At 28.8% G+C, this 19542-nt stretch overlaps 1 protein-coding gene across 4 annotated transcripts; it reads left to right on the forward strand.

Annotated features, from left to right (window-relative positions):
• The first annotated feature begins 1997 nt into the window (after positions 1-1997).
• LOC132939114 (scoloptoxin SSD14-like) lies at positions 1998-19139 on the forward strand. Of its 4 annotated transcripts, XM_061006137.1 has the most exons (12): positions 1998-2181; positions 6731-6812; positions 6910-6967; positions 12804-13007; positions 14572-14792; positions 15441-15636; positions 15728-15928; positions 16132-16360; positions 16432-16622; positions 16711-16951; positions 18189-18302; positions 18394-19139. In XM_061006137.1, the coding sequence occupies exons 3-12, from the start codon at positions 6954-6956 to the stop codon at positions 18544-18546; spliced, it is 1764 nt and encodes a 587-aa protein (XP_060862120.1). In that variant the 5' UTR covers positions 1998-2181; positions 6731-6812; positions 6910-6953; the 3' UTR covers positions 18547-19139. The 4 variants fall into 4 exon arrangements, with proteins under 4 accessions (XP_060862120.1, XP_060862119.1, XP_060862121.1 ...); XM_061006136.1 differs by lacking the exon at positions 6731-6812; XM_061006138.1 differs by lacking the exons at positions 6731-6812; positions 12804-13007.
• The last annotated feature ends 403 nt before the right edge of the window (positions 19140-19542 follow it).

Below are 19542 nucleotides of genomic sequence, written 5' to 3' on the forward strand. Positions count from 1 at the left end.
ATAACAATATGTATGCTTTATGTCGCATGCGAGAATTAGTCGTATGATTTCAAGAATCGCCCCCCCCCCCCGGGTCTTTTTAATAATGATGTGTAAAAAAATGTTCTCCACGAGGTATATATGTAATAAATAATTAGCCACACAGTTTGGCGATGAGTGTGGTGTTCTAGCTTATATTTTTGGAGGGTGTAGCGGCAATTTAAAGCAAATTAAATGTTGTTAACATCGTACCTACTGCTAAAAAACGAATCCTATGATGATTTAATCAATATTGATCGGAGCGTTGATTTTTTTTTTTTTGCGACAACCTGCATATTATATCTAATTATAAGTGGAGCTTTGCAAAAATGTATTATTCAAGGATAACACAATTCTACCTGTTGCCTGAAATCGAGATTTATTGATATACCTAACATTGTACGACGGATTTTAACGATCTTGATACTCATTTCCATAGCCGCTTCGCAGCTTGTCTGCAACTTTCATTATTTCGAGAGTAACATTTTACCATGTCGATCTAATAATTTTTTAAATATAAAAGAAAATAGGTATGAAGTACATTGTCATTGTCATGACAAAATTCGTGAGATTTAGGTATATCTACTGTATTTTGATTTTCAATTGAAGTCAATATTTTTAATTTGATAATTTCTGAAACAGTTAAATGTAAAAAAAATAATATATTGAACAACTCATTGTTTTTATTAACGAACGCTTTTGTTTTGATGATCGAATAAGTGAGCTATATATTTTAAGAGATACCTTATTTTTTCATCTTGTTGAAATCTTGTTGAGAGATTTTAAATTAAAAAAAAAAACAATTTTTCAGTATTTATACATAAAACATTGTATAAAAGTATTTTACTTCAGATTATGAAATTAAAAGTTTATAGGCAGCTGCGTTCACCAACTAACATAAGCGTGAAAAATTGTTTTAAAACAATAGGTAGACAATGTTCGAATATTATGTAAGTAATTACAATTTAAAAAAACAGTGATATTGTTTATTTTAAGAATCATACTTTATATTATAAATAAGTTAATAAACAAAGAAATCATTAAATAATAGTTATTGTCATCCTCAATACAATGCTATATGTAAATCACTAAGGTTACAACTATGTATAGGTATTACTGTTTTTGTTGTTTTTATATAAATCTAGATATAATTAATTACACGGTGGGTTTTATCGATTAATAAACCGAGGGTAAACTTTCTATACAAATTCCAAAATTAGGCATTACAAATTGGTCCTTAATTGATTATTTCAAAATGCATATCATTGTTGGTACCTAGGTACTTCACGTAATTATCTTTGTGTACAATACAGTTAATAACATATATTTTGTCCAAAAAAGACGTCTAACAAAACTATTTGAACTTTTAAGTTGTGTATTACATTGGTATATTGGGTAGCTTTAAGACATTGATTTTTTAGTGAATTATTAATTGTTGCAAAACCAATGGTGTGAGTAAACATTTTGTCGAAATAAAAGTTTGGGTTAAGCTATATTATACGATATTATATTAAAATACCTAAATACCAAACCCAATAGTTATCTATTGTTTTCCCTTCAAAAATAAAATCTGTAGGTACTAGACACCTAATACATGTATAATATTGTATAATTATTGATACAAATTACCACGGCTATACGTATAAAACGTCTTCACGATTGTATAGTTCACCGTGGAGAAATGCCAACAAAAACAGATGTTTTTTTTATTGTAAGTTACGTTTGTCGTTGGGTATTTCATCCGTCCAACCTACATTGATAAATACAATACATATATGCAGTGACACTACTTATATACATACTTACTTGAGTATCCACTAATCTATTCGCTGCTTATTCTCACTCATGGTTGTATCTAAAAAATTCAAGGACGTTTATCGTCATAACTTTTTGGTCATCACTGAACGTAAAACCGGCCTGTCGACGCGCTCTCTCTTCGTTCCAGTGTTGTGTATGTTCCTACCTGTTTGGCGCGTTATATTTTGATCAGCAGTACGAAATAGACTGTGATGGTGGTACTTACGTAGTTCGTCGTGGTTTACTAAAAATTATACATTTGTTTTATTAATTTTTTTTATTTTATCTTGTGAGTGTCATTTATTATGCATGCACATTTTTACTCATACAGTATAATAATACGCAAATTGGACAAATAAATTAAAGGTACCAAAAATATAATGTACAATATTTACCTATACCTATAAAATGATACGTATGTTTATTCTGAGCTAACTTGAAATTTTAATATTATCAAATGAAAAATGAATAGTCTAAAGACTATACAATTTTTTAAATATCTTTTATTTAGTTGTTCGTGTCTAGTGTCTACTGACTATGTCATTCTTAATGTTTAACACACTTTTAAAAATTAAATTTAAATTTAAATTTAAAAACATTTTTTTGAGGTTTATACAAATAGTATATATTTTTATGTCGAATATACGCTTATTATATTGAGCTTGCGTGATCATAGCTATTATTTCACAAAAAGTTTTTTTACTGTTTCATAGAAGGTCAGTTTCAATGTAGTAAAATATAATAACTAGAATAATATTGTATAATATAGCATAAAGTGTACTAACAAATTGTTTGTGTAAAATGCACAATATTAAGTCATCCGAATGAATTTATATAATTATGTGTGTATAATGTATTTGTATAAGTTCTTTATAGCATATTGCAAAACGTTATTTAGCACCTACCTATAATGTTGACAAAAATAAATAACCAACTAGGTAATTATTTTGACATTTTTTTTAAAAAAAGTTACTGTTTGTTATATTAGTTTATACAGTACCTACAATCATTTTATGGATTAGATTTTGAGCGAATAAATTAATCTACAATACATAATTATTTTTTCACACAAAACCATTATGTTACACTGCTTATACCCAAAGTTTTGAGCACTATACATTTCCTATTACTTATTTTAAATTAAAATGTTTGCGGATGTACATAATTTGAATTGTATTCTGTCATTAAATGATTACCCAACAGTTATAATTACACGATACAGATGTGTCTATTGTGCAGAGCGATGGCAATCGGCTGATGATTTTTTTATTTTTTTCCTTTAATGGTGGCTGCTGGGGTACATGACACAATAAAGTATCTACCTATTTTTTTTTTGTAGATTTATACGTTATTTTATAGAATTTTTCATTTTTGACGATACATACCAATAATCTTAATCATCATTGTAAGACAATGATAATTATAATGATAATAATAATAATAGCAATAATACCTAATAATAATTCTACACAATCCAAACTATGATCGTATCTGTATTAACTATTGACATTTAAAACGTATATGGACGCTTTAGCGGACATGTTATTCTACATTTCAATTTTAAAGTAAAGTTTTAAGATTATGCACATCAACTGAATTTTATTATTCGACTTGATTGAAATAAGTTTTACGTTAATAATAAAACGCTTAATCAAATTACCACGTGAGCATTTAGTGAATAATTTATTTCTTGAAAAACGATGACAATTCACAGTTTCTTTCTAACTATTACTAAGCACTAACGCTATAGTAGTTAGAAGATATTATTGTATTCAAGTTAATTATTTTTATTTATATCTAATACACGATAATACATAAATAAACATTACATTTATGAATTTTTTTAGTTACTGACTGTTTTACCTGCAGTGTTTGGAAAAAATGTGGTCATATGTTCGAGTTCATATTTTATAAACGTCGCATACTTTAAAATGAAATTCCTTTTATAAAATGTATTTTTAAATTATTTGTTTGTCAAAAATGTTATTGTGTTAACATTTTATCTACATGGTCGTTGGACACAATTTGGTAGCATCGACAAATTCGTATTATACAATGTTTTAAGATTTTTTAAAAAATATTTTTTAATTAAAAATAATACTTTGTTCAATGCAGGAGACGGATTAATAAAAGTATTAATAAGAACACTTGTCTATACTTAAAATAAAAATTATAAACATATAAACGTATCATTATGTATTTTTTATTTACCAGCACCTATAGCTAGGTACTTGCCTGTATTTGATATGTAATAGTATACCTATTATCTATATATTTCATCAATTCAAACGCGTAGGAACTCATAAAGTACCTATAATTACAAATTCTAATTTGGCATTTATTATATGCATGTTAAGACTTATGTAGTTATGTAGGTACCTACATAATATAATATAATGTATTTAATATTTAAGATTAAAATTTTATTGTAGGCACATCAATTATTGACAAAAGTATGTGTTATGTTATTTAACATAATAAAATATGTACATTCATTGTGAGTAGTTTAAAATGTTATCTGTCATTAACAACATTGGTACCTATAGCCGTATAGGAGGTCGGCATCACTGTATTATCAAGTAAGATCACCTTTCTCTTATTTTGAAATACGATTAAAATGAATGAAATTTCAAATTGTTAGTAGGTATCTATTTCATAATATGGCTTAGGTAGTTATTAGTTTCAAATTTAAATATCATTAATGTTGAATGGAAACTATTAATACTAAGTTTCATAAAACAATTATGTGCATGACTATTAGGTATCTACTTTCATAATAATAAAATTGTCTTGACTACTAGATTTAATGAAGCTTTAGTTAACAATTTGTTCGTGATTATAATATTATATACATTACGCATACAGTTCATTAGCAGAGACTCAAACACATATGAAACTTTTGAACTTAGAAAATGTGGCTTTCAATAACTTACATAATAATATGTATAATATTATAAGATACTTGCGATAAGTTATGTTCATATGCATTACGCGTTCAAATAGTTATACTTAAATTATTAGTTATTAGTATTTTTAAACAGCTCTAACATTTACCCAGAACTAAAAAGTAAGCATATAACTGGGTACACATCAATACATGTTTCTTATAGAATAATAACATGCATAATGTGTAAATATTATAAAACTGATGACAAATTTCATGTATTTAAATAAAAAACTATTTTTTTTTGCGTTGCAAATTTGTTAATGTATTGTGTAATGTCTAACCTCGAATAGATAAACTTCAGTACCTATAGCCACCGAAATCAATTTAATGATGTTAAATAATTATAATAATGTATTATTTTCTACAAATAAAGTATAAACTACATAAATGTGTTATATTATGTAACATGTTAACAAAATGTGCTTTTAAACAACCAACCTATTACCTACAAATTAATTAAATAATTACGAATTTGATGTATTTGTCTCCCGATACAAAAAAATATACATATAATAATAAGGAATAATGCTTCCCCCACTCCATAACAAACACGACCGAATTCCGTCGATGAAGCGACCAAGTGACTAAAAGATAATATAAAAAATATAAGTTGATACGGTTAACACCTAAAAGAACACTACCACAAAGATCAAAAAGTATATTTAGATGCATCAAAGTGGAACAAAGGAGTATAAACAACAATGTTTCAATCGAAATATAAAAACACTATAATATAATATTATAAAATAATCAAATATTATATGATTATGAAACTCCACATAATAATACATACTAAATTATCAAATAATTGATCATTGTTTTTAGAAAATAATTAAGTACGTAATAGGGAAGAGTTCCAAGTCTCTACAATTAACATATTTTAAATTAATCGTTCCAATCATTTTAAAATATTATTAAAATAATAAAATGTGATACAAACCTATTTGTGCAATAATAGTAACTACAATGAACGATGACATTGATATACATATAACGTTGTGAGAGTGCGACTGTGTTAGTGACGTAAATAGGAAGTTATCCATTATTATTTATATAATTAGTTTGTAAAAATGAATTACTTACATTTTACATTATAAATAATAGCATTGAATATAACTTAATGATTATAACTATTATAGGTATTCGGTTAAAGCAATATACATGACTGTGGTCTGTGTTATTTTAATTTATATTTGTTATAAAACAATTTTTAATTTTTGGTTAGAAATGTACAGCTTATTAACATTTTCCTTCTTAGAAAAGTTGATTTAGGTAAATACTTAAATTCAATGCAATTAAAAAAACTCCCTTCAAAAATAAATCTATTATTAAGTCTTAATAATATGCAGTAAGAATAATCCTCATGAAATTCAGGGTCATGCGTTTAACATATTATTGTTTAGTAAAACCCATTAAAATTATTATACCACGTAAAAGTGTAACTCTAAAGTATACATTTAAGCTTTCGAGTGTGAAATTACAACGTGATTATGTGATTGTGACATCTTCAATCATTATTTGTAGTATTTCGTCATGAGAAGTGGATTAGAAACAAAGTATCGTTAATTATTTTTAAGTTTCGATTTTTATTTTACAAGTAGGCAAATGAGTACCTAATGATTACTGATTATTAGGTATACTCGTATACTAATGGGTACGAATCTTAAATAAAATCAAGACCTGTAACATAATTTGTAAATTATTTGTAGTGATTATAGATTAAATTCTTATGCAATTTTAACTTTCGTTATGTCTATTGTCACAATATAATAAAATGTATTCTTTAAATCAATCTCGTATTCGGGTATTTGACGCCGTTCGACCTACAGCAATAAGTGACACGTAGACTCACCAGACATCAAGTCTGAAGTGTTATAGTGTAATATTATACTAGAAATTATAATTTATAGTTTGATAATATATGCATGCACTCGCGAGGTTGGTTAGAAAGACGTTTTAAATTTATAGCACGTTCGCTGTTCAGTGTTCAGTTTACTTTTGGTCGCGGCGAGCCGAACGTCTTCGATTTAAACCGTCCGATAAAGTAAACGTAAGACTGATACAATTAGTGATAATTTATATAACATTGATTAATACGGAGCGCCAAATTCATTTTTCATTCATTGTTTTTGTCTTATATTTTTCAGATTACATCGGTTAATTGACAGGCTCAGAACACGATACGGGAATTATGGTGGTCTGCAGGTGCGTTCTAATTTTATATTTTAATTATTGGCGCAAATTATTATCAACACTACTATATAATAATATTGTAACACTGGTACATTATTATACCGTTTATTAATAAATTATTATATAAAAAGTCAGACAGATGTGAAACGCGAGTGGATCGATGGCATCATTTACTATTATTATCTAATGACATAATAAGTGATAAATAAAATATATTACAATGATAAAAAAAAAAAAACTGTATCAAGGTACCAATCGAGAAAACTATACTTATTACTTATTGGTTACTACATGATAATATTTTTAGCTACTATTCTATTACAGGCCAAGTGCCGACCCCGGTACATAATATTATGTATACTGCTCCTACATTATTAATTAATATCGTTATACGTTATATATACAAATATATTAATATTATGATTCCGAACCACAATAATTGTCTCGTACTAAGGTTATTAGTTCGGTTTTACTTACGTGATTACCGATTGCAGTTCGCGTTTGCGCTCCGTCGTAGTTTATTTTTGTACGTGAAATCAAATGGACAGAGCTCGTTTAGATGGCGTTTCCTCGTCGGGAAGGACTTCGTCGGTAGACATATTGTCCGAAAACACGCCGATACTCGGGTGTACGAAAATGAGACATAGGTCAGTACTCGGTTTATAAGTTCTGTATCTCGAATATATTATAATAAGCCCCTAGGTACGTACCAACTTATGCAATTTCCAAACCAAAAAAGCTTCACGAATTTATTATTTTCATAACGGAATCAGAGGATATACACCTATAACCTATAGGCAGTGGTCCTCAATCTTTTTTGTACTTCGACCCAAATTTCCCTCGAAAAATCTTTCACGACCTACGTGGTTTAACTTTTCAAAAAGTAGTTATAACTTATAAAAACAAAATTTGTTTTTTTCTTTTATTGGGTATTTATTATTTTATAGGTTTATAATCAATATATTTTTACAAAATAATGTACTTTTAATAATGAGGCGTATTAACACCCGTCGTAATAAATAAATATACAAAAAATTATTATTTATTACCCACGTAATTTTTTGTACTTTATTACTATAACAATATAAGTATATTTAATATTAATTTAACATAAATTTCTTGGAATATATATAATTCAAAACATTTTTCACGACCCACAGCTTGAGAAACGCTGGCCTATAGGCTATAATATTTATTCGATCAGACGTAATCTATATATACAAAAATGTTTGTGTGTGTCTGTGTTTGTCCTTTATGCATTCCTAAACGGCTGGACCTATTGCGATGAAATTTGGTACAGAGATAGATTAGACCTCTGGGAAGAAGATAGGCTGATTTAAAAAGGGTAAATTCCAACCAGGGGAGGTGCTTAAATAGAGATTTACGATGGAAATTTTTGTTTGTAAACTGTTGCTATAGGTTTTAATAATAATAATAATTATTAATAAAGCGATAAGCCTGTTGGCGCAGTGGCACTACTACTATGTATTTTAGTACAGAATATCTAAAGTTCGAACCACAGTCTCGGCGACCATTTGTTCGCATTATTTTTACATTGTTTTTTTCTTTTTTTTAACCATTTTTTCCATTTTTATTTTTCTTCTTTATCTATACTTACGAATGTTTGGTTTTTTTTATTAATCGGATTTTAGTACGGTTAGGGTAGGTTAGGATTTTTTATTCGTTTATTATATTCATCCGCAGTAGTTGTTAGTAGTAGGTTATAGTAGGTTTATAGTAGGTTGAATTAAGTAAAAACGACAAACTTAGTATAACTACTATTTAGAGTTAAATGATATACTTACTTATAAACCATACGGGGTCCGCGATCTACAGCAGGTAGATTGCCTACCTGATAATATATTTCTGTCTGCTGTGAATATCACGGACAACGCAGGTGGAGATGGCTATACAATAAAATATAATATAATTTACACAAAAAGACATTGCTTCCACAGCGTGTTACACCTAAAAGGAGTTGAACAATCAGTATCGTTTCTGGGCAAAGCCGGGTGATTCAGTTAGTTTATTATAATTTTGAATTTTCAGACGACGTGACAATGATCTACAATTTTAGTTTATCGTCTGTTTTCAATGGCGGCGCGTAAAAAATCTTAAAATATTGTGTCCAAACCGCATTTCAGCCAACCATTTTTTATTTTTTACTAAAATTATTTTATAGCTTGGACGTATAGTAGCCAGTAGGTACTATAATAATTATAGTAGTACCTATATACTATTACAGAAGCAGTGAAGCCTGAAGTGTATATGTGTATATTGCATGTATATATTACGGTATAGTACCTATAAACTCAACCAAACGAGAAATGTAAAATTATGTCCTATATAATATGCGTATAATGTATATATTATATAGTACTGAATAATAAGGAGAACATTTTAAAATAACGTTTACAAAATCATCTATTCCCCCACCCCTTCTCCATAAAAACATAATACTTGCATAATTTAAAACTTACGGTATCTACTACTGAAAGATCATTGCTTGCATTAATATAGGTGCACGACGCACCTGAGTACGTATACATTGTATTTTACGCTGGTTGGTACTCTGGCGCATAACTGAGATTACGACGTGTGCGTATTATGTATATAAAATATAAATATATAATAGTAATATTAGATACTACAACTACCAGGAAACACTCATTCATCTTGATATACAATAATATGTTGTATCATACATAGGTAATTTGAACACAATGAATAATCAACACAGTAGTCCGATAATAAAATAATAATAAATGTATGTAAGGCACACGGCACCTACACTAATGTCTAGAACTCTAAAACACATAATAATATATTATTACAATATTATAATTTATAACTTATAAGTTATACGTATTAGGTATGGTCGTCGTTCAAAATCACATATTTTCTATGAATATAATATAATTCAATACTGTACGTTTATTTTAGATTCTGTGGGGAACAATGAATGTGTATTGGTTTTAAAATGATGTTTGTTTTTTTCTTGTATCAGTCATCGTTAATCACATTTTGAAGCTGTACAAATTCACAGGTTTCAACTTCGAGGGTGGCTTGAATCTAGTATTGGTTCTTTGGGTGGGTCAACCAGTACTATTCAAAATACTTAGGAAAAACGAATAAAAAATTAGGGATGAACGAGAATTTTAACGCGTAGCTATAGTTTTTGTCAACATCGATTTTGTTTTTCGTTGTAATTATTCAAATATGAATAATTGTAGATTGCAGAGCCTTGACATTTTCACCAATTATTGAAATTATAATTTTTACTAAAAATGATGCACGATGATAATATGTTATTTTTCAAAATAGATTGGTATTTATATATATATATATAAATAAAGATTAAAGATATAATAAAATATTCTCAAGAAGAGAAGACGAAATAGGATATAGACGGTTATCAGACGGTTTTCCCTCAGACTCACGTATGCAATGATATTGAATGATTTATCATTGAATTAAAATGTAAAACATTCATTACAGTGACTGACTTGATGACGGACCTAACCTAACCTACCGTATACCTATTATACTGTTGAGCGACTTCCCTGTTTTTTTTTTCATAATATTCATTTTTCAACAGTATATAGGTTATTTAAAGACTAACTCATACGCCATTGACATAATGACATGGTAAGACTAGAATTTAAAACGAATAATTTCTATATTGTCTTCTTTTGCTAAGTTGTACGTCGGTAAGACCGAGACAACATACGCGGAATGTGACCTTTTAAATTGTATGGTTCTACAAAATTAAAAAATTAAATTATAGTAAATTAGGTAGTATAACGTTCCGCATTATTGTCGTCGGTGCTTAATGTTAACGTCATATAATTAAGTCCAACTGAAATATATTGTATATTTCTAAACAATAATACAAACCATACAGACAATTATAAGTATTGTATTATAAAATAAATAATATTTGGTTCAAACACGTCGCGTCAGGTTGTTTTTTTGGTCAGTGTCACGTATGTTTACTATTTTATGTGCGGTAGCGACGATTTGTTTTTTACCTAGCAAATAAACATTTACATTTATTTCTGAATAGTTTTTAAAAGTTTATCGCACTTCCAATTTTTTTTTTTTTATCAAACGAATTGCTTGCAGCGTGTTAATAAAATAAATTCATCAAAATTATTCGAATAGGTACGTGATATAATATAATGTATCAAACTGCATAACTGTTTTTAAAAATGCCAATTTACGAAGAAGATACATGTTTTTCTGGTATGTTCTTTACTATACTTATTTCAATATATATTATACATAGGTATTCGACTATTAGGCATATATTATTTTGTTCACCTGAAAGTTGAAATTAATTAATTTCAATAATTGCAATTTGATTGATTTGAAACTAAAACCGAAACAAAATAAAGGCATTACCGTTCTATTTTGGAAATTTAGTAGACTTAATTTTTTTTTTGGACCAAAATGGTCGAGTTTTCTTTTTACGTTTTGTTACTGATTTACTTATAGATTTTTAATTTACAATAATTAATAACCCATAAGCCTAAACAATAAACATACAGTAGAACAATGACGCGGTTTTTGACATCAGATGTGTTATTAGTATTGCGTATTTTTTGTTCCGTTGTAATTTGTAGGTAAATAGAGAGCTTCTGGTACCTAATATAATATGATTATTTTCAATCAATTGCAATATTAAAAGTTGTTAGGTACTTGGGTAGCAAGGTAGGTTCTACTCATAGTTCATACGCACTTATAATGTCAACCAACGAATCAAGCTTAGGTCTACAACGGTTTGGAAATTTCAATTTCAACTATACCAACAGCACGGTCGGTATACGGATTTTATTAATTAGTTATATCTATCGATCGATATACGACGGTACATTTTTCATTCAAAACCCAATTCTAAGAACCCTGCGTGGGTCTTAGTGTATACATATAATATTATATCCGTATCATACAACATTCGTTCGTTGTTACCCGTTAAATACGTTATAGACAATAGAGCTCGATAATCCTCTTGATATATGACCTGGATGTAGGTGAAAATTTAAAGGTATGTATAGAACATTATAAAGTCCAAGTGCATTTAATCGAAGTTCTGATTCTTTGCCGTTACGGCATGTACGTACTATATATAATAACAAAGTAGGTTGGACATTGTGGTTGGTATAGGTAATTGTACCACAATCTATATTCCATTTACATTATATAATATTACTTACATGATTTTTACCGTAATCTTTGTATATTTTTTTAATTACTTTCAGTTTATAGTCTACTTGTAGGTAGCAATTCATAACATCGGTATTTAAAAATAAATATATAACTATTTTATGTATTGTAAACGTACCTACGTGTATAAACCTGATGTATCGCAGATGTTAAGAAAATAGTATATTCCATTGGAACTAAAAGTTTATTTAACACCACTCTTTGAATATAATATACTTGATACTTTACACCGTTTTAGATATTTTTAACATTGTACATCTCGGACCTCTTACTAGGTAGGCACCTAATTATTGGCCCACTATACCAGGACTTTTTACAGTATTGGTTATTTTTCGTTTGCGTAATACCGTCATTCTCGTTACTTGTACATTTTGCTCATCTTGGCACTGCGCACCTGGTCCGCCGGCAAGACTATAATAATATGGATTATTGGTTCGGTACACCCGTGTATTGTATACCCGAGTTAGCCGACTATAATATTATGTACAGCGGTAGTTTCGTACGACTTGGATCAAAGTGTGCTAAGTGTGCAGTGTGCGCTTATCGAATCGCCTAAAAAATGATATTGCAACGCAAACACGGTCAAAATGGCTAACGCGTAGGAACGATATTATTTTTTCAGATTTCAATCAAAAAGTTGCATTGTTCTAGTAGGATTGGTGATATTGGTCGCTGTGGTGTCGTTCGTGTTCGTTTACACTCAAAATGCACCCAATGGCGAAATTCCAGACCCGGAATCCGCGTTGCCACCGTCGACCATGCCAATGGGATCGTACAGCAACGCCGGCGTCGTGTCCAACGGTGGACCGTGCGCACAGATCGGAGTGTAATTATTATTAACGGATGTTTAATAAAATGAAAATAGTATCTAAAACAAAAATCTAACGACATTTTACCTAAATATCTGATTGACATTTCGTTAATTTCCGAAAACGCTCGATTGATCTCGGATAATTTCACAATAAATAATAATAATATACTGTATTTTAATGTTTGATATTTACTCTATTTTAAACACTAATAATCTGCACCTAATTGATATTTTATTGCAATAAGCCTGTATGCAGATGTTTAAACTTTAAACAGATAAATATCGTGTGAAATGAACCAAAACAATATAATAACTAATAGAATATTATAATGATCAGTGTTCACACACATTGTATTATATATTTTGTGAACACAGAACAATGCATTTTCTAATCGGTTTTGAGTTAGAACTGATTTATCATAAAAATAACGATAATTATAAATAGTTTCTAATTTTAATATTTACTTACCATGTAGGTACATTGCGATTAGGTCAATTAATAGGTTAATAAATTATCTCCGGAAAATATAACTTGTTGTAACCCACTTGGAAATTAATTTCCGTTATCAGTACAACAAATTACAAAATATAAATTCCAACCAATATTACTTATTAAATATGATAGGTAGGTACTATGAAATATTAAAATATATTAAAAAAAGAAGCCTTTAACGACGAACCAAGATTTAAAAATAAATTGATTTCATCTCTAAATATAACTTACTAAATAAATTTTAAAAATGAATAATAGTCTCTCAGAAGTTGTTAATAGTTACTATTAATTATTCATGCTAATCTAATAAACTGTATATAAATAAATATAATATTATAACCTTTGCTGTCGAGGCCTTAAAACGTATACAGTATACATACATACAAGAAATAAAAAATATATTAAATACAAATTATTATCAATATTATTGTTACATTAACACCATAATATAGGGCACATGAAAAAAAAAAACTAAATGAAATAAACAAAAAAAACCTTGATAAACATATTTTGTTTACACGATGTATTTAAACATTATTATTAGGAAAAATAAAATTAAAACAGTGGTATGAAGTGGCCGAGCGAACTAGGGCGTCGGTTGCGACGCGCACCGACGCCGGTTCAAAACCTCGGCTGCGGGTGGCATTTTTCTTCGGGCATGTCACGGTGTCCGGAGAGAAGTGCCATCCCCAAACCCGGGTATGGCAGATACCTACCTACGGGTGCCCACTAAAAAAATCTGTCAAACTAACAAACACACGTGAACCTACAGTACCCTCCCCCGCAGTTAAAAATCACCCAATGACCTAAGTTGCCGCTGGTTAATTGATAAAAAAAAAAATAAAAAAAAAATAAATATATCGACAAATTTTCTAAAGTTATAAAATATTTAACTAATAATTTAACTAACACCTATTTATACCATAGAGAATACTTCTATATTGTTTGTGTATTTAATATACTATAGGTTTAGCCGTTGAGTACCTAACTACTTAAAATAAAACATTAAAACGTATAGGTAGTTTTCCGATTGATATTGTTGATATTAACACAGACAATTTTAATGTTTTAATCGTTTTGCAAAAGGGATGTGATGCGTAACGGAGGAAATGCCGTGGATGCTGCTATAGCAACAATGTTATGTGACGGTGTTTATTGTCCTGAGTACATGGGTATTGGTGGAGGGTTTTTAATGAGCATCTACAACGCAACAACCAAAAAAGTAATGACAATCAATGCGCGGGAAAGTGCACCGGCTGCGGCTACTTCTGAAATGTTTGTAAAAGATCCCAAAAAATCGATGTTTGGTGAGTACACTAAATTTACATTTAAAAAATAAAAAAGAATACTTTGGTGATAGATTTATTTCATTTAAAATAAAGTGATTAATATACTTTTTTCTGGTGGGTAGACAAAAATAGATGGATTTTAGACTTACGTGACACTCAACACTCATATTATTTTATATGATATTGATATGATATAATAATTTGTTCCTATATCTTAGAATTTACCAATTGATCTTGGTACAAATTAAATCAGTCAGACCCCGAATGAATATTATAGTTCTGTAATCTGTACTGGCTTTTACAAAAGAGAAATGGTAAATCTGAGGAAATTTATCTAGTATCTCTACCGTTGTTTTACCGTAACATATACAGTTATACAGTTCAGTTGTTAATATATGTATTTTATTTGAATTATTTCGATGTGCCATGTGTATTGTGTATGTGTTATATACAAAAATATACGTAGGTAGGTACTATTATACAAGAATTAAATAGTTACTTGAATTGCTTATTTGAGATATCAATATAAGTAAAATATATATTTAACTATTTACCATGTTATAATGTTATCAGTCTGATACGGATACAACAGTATCTATGAAAATGTAGTAATATCGTCCAATAATTTTGAATTTATAGTTTATACCTATTTAAAATATCCACCAGGTGGCTTGGCGGTTGCGATTCCGGGGGAACTCAAAGGCTATTCGACGATTTATCACTTGTACGGTGGCAAGGTTTCGTGGGAATCATTATTTGAGCCAACTATTAAGTTATGCGAAAATGGTATAAAGATTAGTGAACGTTTAGAGTTAAACATGCGAAATCACGAAGACTTGATAAAGAATGACCCATTTCTCAGGTACTGATCTTACAACGAAAAAAACTGTTGCTTTCTTTTATTACAATTTTTTCAAAACTTTTTTTAATCAAACGGAGATGTTGTATTTTAGAGAAGCATTATTTGATGAAAAAACTGGACATGTGAAAACAGCTGGAGAAGAGTACAAGTTACCAAAGTTAGCAGAGACGTTGAAAATCATAGCAGTGGAAGGTTCCGATGCCATGTACAACGGGTCGTTAACATATCAACTAGTGGAAGATTTAAAAAAAGTCAATGGCATTATAACCGTAGAAGACTTAGCCAATTATGAGTTAGTACCAATCTATATTAAAACTAATACTGCTAAAAGTACTTTTATGTACCTACATAATAACGTTATTGTTGAAAAATGGTAATAAACAATTTATCTTAAACTGGTGACAAAAATTAAAGTTAATTTTTTTCCTAATTGGAAGTTTTTAATTTTAATTGCGTATAAATTACAAACATTTTAAAAAATAGCTAATGTTTTAGGGTAGAAGTTGAAGAATCTTTTGCCGTAAATTTAAAAAGCGGACATACAATACATGTGGGGCCACCACCTAGTTCTGGTGTAATCTTAGCCTACATACTCCGAATATTGGATGGAATATTGCCAGCACCAAATTCTGGATTAGACGCACATCGATTGGTAGAGGCTTTCAAATTCGGATTCGGTGAAAGGACACATTTAGGTGATCATAATTTCGTAAACATTTCCAACGTATGTTTTCTGCTGCAAACATTATAACTTACATAACACGTTAATATTCGAATAAATTGAATTATTTGTAGATTTACGAAAAAATATCATCAGATAGCTATATAGATAGTATACAAAAAAGAATATCCGATAATTTTACTTCATTGGACCCAAAGTATTATGGTGCTGACTTTGATATGCCAGAGAACCACGGGACTGCTAACAGTGTCGTAACCGATTCATGGGGGAACACTGTCGTGGGAACCAGCACTTTAAATATATAGTGAGTAGAATATATTATTATATTATTTCTCAAAATGACAGCAAACAATAAATACATAGTAGCACTTTGAATTTGAATTTTCTTTTAGCTTCGGTTGTGGTTTCGTGTCTCCGAGCACTGGTATTACGTTAAACAATGAAATGGACGATTTTTCTACTCCCGGAGTCACTAACTATTACGGAATTCCATCTTCACCCGCCAATTTTATTGAGCCAGGCAAACGACCAATGTCGTCAATGTGTCCAACTATAATCACCGACAAAAAAGGAGACTTTGTTCTTGGTGCAGGAGCAGCTGGTGGATCGAAGATCACGCTTGCTACTGCCTACGTACGTATGATTTATTTAAATTAGTTATGATTAATTATTGAATTATATTTTATATTTATATGTTATGGTCGGCCGACATTGATAATTTTATTTGGCAACCTAAAATTTCATGAAGATTTATTAAAGTCTAGTATTAAATATTAATCATATCAATATCGGGCAATATCAAGAAAAATTATTTAAATGATTTTTCTTCATTGAAATCATAAAAACTATCGTAAAATATCTCATAAAAAAAAAGAAAATTGGCAGTAAATTAAAAAATTAAAATTAATCAAGTACATTATTTCATGTGTACAATTAAAACAAATATAATCAGATAAAATCGATAAATTCTAAAATATTTTTACAAAAATAAGTTTGTTCTAAGAATTAAATAATAACATTTATTAGAATTACAATTTATAAATATTAACTATTAATGTTTATTTATATTTTTTAATTTAGTCAACTTCTCGGCATCAGGGGCATTAAGTGTATATTTATATAAATGGTTTTACGTATAACTTACATTACACACAAATTAATAATAATATTTAGTAATATTGTCATACGATTTTAGTTATTATTTTGTAATTTAAAAAATATTAATAGTAGATACTTGTCATTTTTCACCATAATGTATATTATTATTTTCTATACGCAATAATAATGTATACAAATATTTAGATTATTTTCTAGCTATTTATACCTAGGACCTATGCACACTGTTCTATGATACCGTGGTATTGACTTATTTTGTATATGATTTAATAATATATAACATATTATGAGATGTATATGTCAAAAATGTGTTCAATCTACCCGCGTATTACTAATATAATAATAAATTACTCATAGAAATATTTATATACATTTCTTTAAATTTAGAGGCTGGCACATTATCCGTGCTCAGAATTGTTTTTGGTCTGCAATGATTTATCATTTATTTCAAATTTAACATACCTATCTATAGTCTATTTTAGTGACCTACTTAATTACGAGGTTTATTTGAAATCTACTATACAGCAGAGCGTCCTCCGCGGTTTAAAAAAAATTAAAAATGTATTTTTTATCGTATGAACTGAAATTGTAATGAGTGATTTAGAATTTAAAAAAATTGTATAATCTAGTTGTTTATAAAATAATTTAGATAGGCAGTCGAATTAACTATAAATAAACCATATTTATTGTTTTTACATTATTTTAAACTTGTATGCAGATACATTAACCTTTAAATACGTTTTTATTTTTTCAGGTGTCAGCCCTTAAACTATGGTACAATATGACATTGAAAGAAGTGATAGACAAACCTAGGATCTACCACCAACTCGTTCCTATGGAAGTTCAATATGAATACGGAACGATAAAGGTTATTATAGCCTATAGAAATACAATAAAAGATAATGTTTAACAAATCATTTTTTTTTTCACTATCTAACTATTCGTGTTTTGATTTTTAGTCTGTTGTACAAAAACTTAAAGATATTGGTCATCCGGTATCTAGGTTAAAGAATACCATAGGTTCAGCAGCGACAGCAATTGCCAAATCTCCCTCAGGAATGATCGAGACCATGCCAGATTTCAGACGACCAGGAAATTCATCCGGATACTAACAGGATATTATGTTAATAATAGATTATGTTTAATAAATTGTTGTTGTATAACGTACCTTGTAAGTTCCTAAAGCAATTATAACCACGGCCACCGATTATACTACACCACTAATGACGTGCGGTAAATAATATGTATTGATGTGTAATGTTACTATTTAGGTGTGTTATTACTTTATATATAGGCAATACAAGTATATAATTGTTCGCAAGTTCTAATTTTTCATATAAAATGTATAATATATAGGTAGGGTAATTATTGTAATGAAAATATGAGGTCTATAATATGTCTAATAATTCCAATAATTTTAAACAATATTCTTTCTTAAAATAATATTTTAATTTTAAACATAACTACTTTGTTTGTAATGTTAGTAATGAATTACTATTATGTTAAGTTCTTGCCTCTTGGTAACACCAAATGTTGTTTAGTATAAGTTTACCGTTGGTATAATAAGACGTAATAACTAGGTATAAAGATAATTGTGTAATGATTAATTGAATTTGTTCTAAATTGTGACCAAAACTCCTGTATACAATCGAGTTAATAATGTTAATTATTTGTATTTTATAAAAACTTGTGTGTTAAACCAATACGTTTATTCGGTGTAGTTATTTCTAACATGATATTTATTTTAAATTATTGTATTTTTATAACAAACATAATATCATTGGAGTTTAAGTTAAAATAATTTTAAAAACAGTGATAATTTTACGTAGGTATTCTTGTCGTTGTTTGAAAAAATCTAGGTCATGCGGACTATCCTCAGTCCACCCACATGATTTTCAGTTATCTGCACTTATAATGCACAAAATATGGAAATATAATTTGTGACAATATTAAATAGCAATAATATTATGTGCCAGTGGTACCGGTTCAATGCGTGACCTAGGACCTAGGTACTTATATCTATTGAATAGTACAAAACATATTTTTATATTACTTAATCAGACAATACAGGGGAATTTAATAACGCAATGCAAAAGAAATATACATTC

Source organism: Metopolophium dirhodum, chromosome 2, assembly GCF_019925205.1.
Source record: "Metopolophium dirhodum isolate CAU chromosome 2, ASM1992520v1, whole genome shotgun sequence".
NCBI classification, from domain to species: domain Eukaryota; kingdom Metazoa; phylum Arthropoda; class Insecta; order Hemiptera; family Aphididae; genus Metopolophium; species Metopolophium dirhodum.

Excerpts from the sequence above, each read along its gene's own strand:
- LOC132939114 (XM_061006135.1), top strand. The coding sequence starts at position 7,496 with ATGGACAGAGCTCGTTTAGATGGCGTTTCCTCGTCGGGAAGGACTTCG. Across the intron at positions 13,008-14,571 it reads CCGTGCGCACAGATCGGAGT|GGATGTGATGCGTAACGGAG; the intron begins GTAATTATTATT and ends GTTTTGCAAAAG. Across the intron at positions 18,303-18,393 it reads ATGAATACGGAACGATAAAG|TCTGTTGTACAAAAACTTAA; the intron begins GTTATTATAGCC and ends TTTGATTTTTAG.